General features: G+C 29.1%; 4 protein-coding genes across 4 annotated transcripts; 2 read left to right on the forward strand and 2 right to left on the reverse strand.

Moving 5' to 3' along the window:
- Nucleotides 1-698: 698 nt before the first annotated feature.
- Nucleotides 699-1,604, forward strand: EIN_305520 (hypothetical protein; the record flags this gene model as incomplete). The annotated part of the gene is made up of 1 exon (XM_004185994.1): nucleotides 699-1,604. One exon carries the CDS (start codon nucleotides 699-701, stop codon nucleotides 1,602-1,604), a length of 906 nt encoding a protein of 301 aa, XP_004186042.1.
- A 237-nt stretch (nucleotides 1,605-1,841) lies between these two features.
- EIN_305530 (hypothetical protein) lies at nucleotides 1,842-4,040 on the forward strand (the record flags this gene model as incomplete). Its single annotated transcript, XM_004185995.1, has 1 exon — nucleotides 1,842-4,040. The coding sequence occupies one exon, from the start codon at nucleotides 1,842-1,844 to the stop codon at nucleotides 4,038-4,040; it is 2,199 nt and encodes a 732-aa protein (XP_004186043.1).
- Nucleotides 4,041-4,421: 381 nt separating this feature from the next.
- Nucleotides 4,422-5,888, reverse strand: EIN_305540 (hypothetical protein; the record flags this gene model as incomplete). Its single annotated transcript, XM_004185996.1, has 1 exon — nucleotides 4,422-5,888. One exon carries the CDS (start codon nucleotides 5,886-5,888, stop codon nucleotides 4,422-4,424), a length of 1,467 nt encoding a protein of 488 aa, XP_004186044.1.
- Nucleotides 5,889-5,964: 76 nt separating this feature from the next.
- On the reverse strand, nucleotides 5,965-6,255 carry EIN_305550 (hypothetical protein; the record flags this gene model as incomplete). Its single annotated transcript, XM_004185997.1, has 1 exon — nucleotides 5,965-6,255. A coding segment is annotated over one exon (291 nt), but the record flags the coding sequence as incomplete, so codon positions are not given.
- Nucleotides 6,256-6,266: the final 11 nt, after the last annotated feature.

The following is a 6,266-nucleotide window of genomic DNA, read 5'->3' on the forward strand; positions in this document are numbered from 1 at the left end:
TTAACTTTTTTAAAAATATGGTTTCGGTTAGAAAAGTGTTAAACATCATTTAAAATCAATTTATTTTTACATGGAATAAAATATTAAAATTATCATATAGAAAATGTCATTTTTTCAAAAATGCCGAAAGAAAAAAAACAAATTATTAATAATAAACAATAATTAAAAAATATTAAAAAAAATAAAGTATGTTTAAAATATTTACTATTATTTTACATACAAACTCGGGAACAATTTGCTTATTATTCTACCAATAAATAACAATTTATTAATTTTACATTGATTAAAATATTAATTTGAATAATAATATATTATAGTAATTTTGTTTTGAACCAAAAAACTATATTTCAAAGATTGATAAATTGTTTGAAATAATTATCCAAAAGAAAACTTTAAGTTTATATTTATATATTTTCCATTGTTCATCAAGTAAAAGTTTACATTTGTTTTTGATGTTTTAATCTTTAATTAATTTCACAATAATGAGGATACATAAAAGAACCATGAATGAATCCAATCTGCAACCGTTTTTGATAACTTTTGAAAACTATATGACTAGCTTTTATTTACTTTAATATAGTCTCTGTTTACTGATGAAAAAGCAAAAATTAAATTTTTAATGTTATAAAAAACATTAAAATCAATTCAAAACACATGAATCAAAATTTATTTTTTTAAAGATCTGATTATAATAACACATGTCAAAACGAGTAGACGTATATTCCATGCAAATTGTTTTGAATTATTTGAAAGAGTATGACGATTTCATAAATATTATTTCGGTGTGTAAGAAGTATCAATATACACTTGACCGCATTCGTATGAATCCAATCCAAATCACTCCAAAAACAAAAAACCTTTTTAAATTTATTCAAACCCAGCAATTTTTCTCCCCCTTTGACATGAAACTAAACACCGAAAAATCACTTTTTAATTATTCAAAATGCGCAAAAGATTGTTTATTTGAGTTAAAAAATTACAACTCTTGCCCTTTATCTATTTTTACAAAAGAAGACCGAATCGCTTTTGACGGCAAAATCCCAAACTTTGTCAAGAAAATTGGAAAAAATTCATTTGAAAACTGTGATGTACATTCAATAATTCTTCCAACCTCAGTCATTGAAATTTCTCAATACGCATTTTATGGTTGCTCGAATATCACAGAAATTGTTTTGCCGCCACATCTCACGACACTTGGTAATTACTCATTTTACGATTGCATAAATTTGAAAGAAATTAAACTCCCAAAAATGCTTAAGTTCATTCCAGACTCATGTTTTAGCGGATGTACATCACTATCTTCTGTAAGTTTTGGCACACAAATTACGTTGATTGGATATCGTGCTTTTAATGAATGTGCTTTCAATAATTTTACAGTTGATAAGAAGGTCTTTATCAACAAACTTGTATTCTCTAGAAATACACTCACAAGTATCAAATTTTGTGGTAAAACGTGTATACCCCGTATGACGTGTTATGATTGTAAGCATCTCAAAGAAGTTGTGATGGACAACACCGTAGAGATCATCGCAGACTCCGCGTTTTCAGAGTGCAACTTACTTGAAAAAATTACTCTTTCTACGAACTTGGAAGTCATTGATTAAAATGCTTTTTCGAATTGTAAAAAACTGAGTAAATTTGACGTTCCACAAAAAGTTCGAAAAGTTGGAAGTTTTGCATTTGAGAAATGTGAACAATTGAAAGAACTTGTTTTTAATGACAATGTTATCTTTGAAGATGGCGGCTGTTTTGAACAATGCACTTCACTAACCAAATTAGATGTTCCATTTTCTTATATGAAACACGTGTACACTGCAACTGAAAGTGAAAAGGAAATATTTATGAGGCTTGGAATTAAAGTTTTGAATGTAATGAAAAGCGAAGAAATTGTTGAGAAAGTGTTTAAATTTGACAACTTTTGTGACACATTATGTGATGTTTCTAATCACGCTGATTACGTTCATCTTGGGGATTTGGACATATTTGACAATGATTCTAATTATTTGAGTGAACACCCAAGAGTGTACATTCCTACTACTATTGTTAAAGCAGACATCGGATGTTACAACTTCAATAATCCAATTGAAAAGCTTTTGATCTCTGAGAATGCCTTTTTGTTAAATGAATCTAATTTTTATGTGAACAACGCAAATAGAATACAAATACCATCTACTATCACAAAAATTCCAAAGTGTTGCTTTTCAAGGTCAAAACTTGAAGAATTGGTCGTGCCACCAAATGTGCGTGAAATTGGAACAGAAGCCTTTTCGGATTCAACGAGTTTGACGTCACTTTATATCCCAAAAAGTGTTACAAAAATTGGAAAACGTGTTGTTGCTGGATGCACCAATTTGAATTCGATTGTATTTGAAGATGGACGCACTTTTGATATTGGAAAAGAAACTGAAGACCAAGAAAATATCCACAATGTTACACCAAATACAACAAAACTGAATTATAACGTCGAGTTTCCCCTTAATAGTACAAGAATAGAAGTCCCATCAAGTGTCACAAAAATATGTTGTAGATTTTTCTCAAAATACAAAAATTTGTGTGAAATTGTATTTCCTACAACAATCAAAAAATTTGAAAGTTTAATATTGGATGAGTGTAACAAACTCACTAAAATATCATTCTGTAGCTGTTTAAACAAATCAGACAATACAAACGTGCATGACATTGAACAATTCAAAAAATTCTTTTTCGACACAGTTGCTGTCAGTTACGAGTTTTATCTTCAAATGAAAGCGTTTGGGTACACATTTCACAATGTCAATTACATTATACATGATTATAACTTGTATGGTACAAAGGTTGATTTTTCTGTGATTAAATATATTTACAACCAAGATAAAAATGTTATTTTAAATAATACAAATTCATTGAAAAGCTATATTTTAACAGATTTTAATTATAATGACAAGTTTGTGATACCATCAAAAATTGAAGTTCTTGACAGGTGCTTTTGTAATAGCGATTATTTCAAAGACGTGGACGTGTCGTTGGTTACAAAGAAAATCACTGGTGAATGTTTTAGTGGTGCACAATTTTTACAAAGTGTTACATTTTCAAACACATTAGAAAAAATATGTTATGAAGTGTTTAATAATTGTTATTCATTAAAAAGTGTAACACTCCCAAAAAGTCTTAAAAAAGTTGGTGAACGATGTTTTGCATTTTGTTATTCGCTTGAAAGTGTGTGTTGTGAGTCACAGGAAGTTGTTTATAACTCGCAGTGTTTTATGAATTGTTTTAATTTAAAAACAATTCCAAAAATTCAATTTTTAAAACGAGGAATCTTTTGGTGTTGCAATTCGCTTGTTAAATTTGAAAGTTTTGGAGATGTTGAATGTATTCCTCATTGTACGTTTATGAAGTGCTATAACTTGAAAGAAATAATATTGCCAGAAAATCTTAAAACAATTGAGAAATTCGCATTCAAAAACTGTTATTCACTTGAGAATTTAACATTCCCAAAAACACTTGTAATAATGGAAGACGGCTGTTTCATGAATTGCTCAAATCTGCAAAGTGTCAATTTTAAAAACAAAAATATAAAATTTGGAAATGATGTATTTGAAGGATGTACATCACTCACCGAAATACAAATTGAAGGTGAAAAGATTAACAATTATAATGGAGAAGTCAGTTATACACTTCACAAACAGTTTGAAAAGAATAGCATTTTTTGTGACAACGTAAAAGTGAAATTTAACGATTTAAAAATATTTGGAATTGATATTTTGAAAAATAAAAATGTTCATCGCATTGATGAAGGTGCATTTTTTAATAACACAACAATTACTGAAATTGAAATACCAAATAACATTACTCAAATTGGTAATTTTTGTTTTGCGTGTGCAACACAACTTGAGAATGTCATATTACCATCGTCAATAACAGAGTTAACCCCCTTCTGTTTTGATAATTGTGTGTCACTAAACACAATAAATCTGGAACACATAAAGAATATTGGGATGGGGTGCTTCGACAACACAAAATTTGAAAAAGTCGTGGTTTTGCAAACAAAAACAAATTAAGCTCGTAATTACAATGATTTGGTTATTGTTTTTTAATAAATACAACTCACAACACACAACTAAAAACAACAACTTATTTTAAATACCAATTTTTATTCTAATTAAATATAATTTTTGTTCACTTAACATTCTAATTCATTTTAAACCCATATCTTTACATTTATAAACACGTTAATTTATTGAAAATAACTTGAAATGAACAACAATTTGTATTTATTTAAATTAAAAATGTTCTATGAGTATGTATTATAAATATATATTATATATACTTATGATCGATAAGTATTATATCGATCATTGTATTGTATATCCAATACAATATAATTACAAAACTGATTTTATAATTAAATTGATACTTAATCTACAACTATACTTGAAATGTTAATTATCAAATGCGTTTTCAGAAATAATGACATTGTCTGCGTCTTCAAACATCACATTTTCTCGAGTCAACGATTGACAAAAACACAGTCTTCCAATACTTTTTATATTTTTGTGTATTTCAATGCAATTTGTGTTTTTAAAATTTCTAAAACAACCATCACCAACTTTGGTTACATTAAGTGGAATTTTTCCGATTGTTGTTCCGTTAAAATTGACAATTTTTAAATTCTTTTGAATATCACTTTTTGTAAAAATTACATTCTTGCAGTGAATTTGGTGTTTTTCAAAATTGTCTGCAATTGTGAAAGTGACTGGTTGTTCTATTTCATTGATCTTATTACCTTCAACCGTTATATTCTTCAAGTTATTACAACTGTTAAAAGTGTCAATTTGGCATTTTGGAAACTTTCCTTCAAAATGCAGACAACTTAATTTGTCGCAATGTATGAAGGCGTTTTTCTTAATAAAAGTGAGCGACTTTGGAAAATCAAGTTGTTCCAATTTGCTGCAATTTTTAAAACAAAACGCGCCAATTTCTTGCAGTGAATGTCCAAAGACTATTTGAGTGAGTAAATTGCAATGTAAAAACGCTTTATTACCAATCAAGACAACATTTTGTGGTACTGATATTTCATCTAACCAATACATGTTTTTAAATGTGTAATCTCCTATTTTGATGACACTCTTTGGAATGTCTATTGAAGACAATTGATAGCAATATTTAAAAGTTTTCTTCATTGTTATGTTCATTTCTCTCGAATGTAAGACATCAATTTTAGTGAGTGAACAACACCTTTTGAACACTTTTGGTGAATTGAAAACAATAATTGGAGATACAACTTTTTGTAGTTTGATGCACCCCTCAAACGCGGATTTTCCAATGAAAGTGACACTTGATGGAATGTCTATGTCTTTTAAAGAAGCACAAAACATGAATGCAGACTTCCCAATATTTTGCAAATGTGTTGGTAACACAATTTTGTTGAGTGAATAACATTTAAAAAACGCAAAATTGCAAATTTCAGTGAGTTTAGAAGGCAACACAATTTCTTCAAGATACATACAATTCGCAAAACAGTTGTTGAAAATGACTTGTATAGTGTCTGGGATCACAATTGAAGGAAGTGATTGTATTAAGTTGTTTCCTCCCGATAACGAAAGTACATCACAAGTGGTCACAAATTTCATCTGTGAGTAATCTTTATATGTAAAAACAACTTTGTCACAATGAACACCGCATTTCTCAAGTTTCTTCTTCTCCTCAAAAGTCACTTCCCCACTAAAACTCCCTTTACCACACAAATCAACTTTTCTTAAATTATTACATTTTGTGAATAAATTGTGACCTATTTTTGTGAGTGTTGTTGGAATTGTGACTTCCTCAAGTGCACTCCCAAAACAATACTCATCAATTTCTTTGATATTCCCCAAATTCAGATTTTTGATGTAGTCATTTGCGAACATCATGAGTCCTATTTTAGTCACATTAACTGGAACTTCAATCTTCGTAATTTCTTTGTTTTTGCAAACACCAACCCACTCAAAAAAACGCATCTTGTTTTGTATTTATATTTGGATTTGTTGTGAATTCTACAAGTTTTGATTTGCAATTATTTGCATCAAAACAAACGCTAATTTGTGTGCACACATAGTTAAATTGTTCAATCACCTTCTGGTCTTCCTGTGTCACCAAAAACTCGACTTTCCTCTCATAATTTGGGATTTCAAGTTTTGTGAGTGATGTACAGTTTACAAAGCAGTTTGTTTCAATCTTTGCACTTTTGTTGATCACAAGTTCTTCAAGTGCAACACAGTTGTGAAACAGGGGTCCTCTAGAGTCGA

Source organism: Entamoeba invadens (genome assembly GCF_000330505.1).
Source record: "Entamoeba invadens IP1 unplaced genomic scaffold scaff_1105074724509, whole genome shotgun sequence".
Taxonomy (NCBI): Eukaryota; Evosea; order Mastigamoebida; family Endamoebidae; genus Entamoeba; species Entamoeba invadens.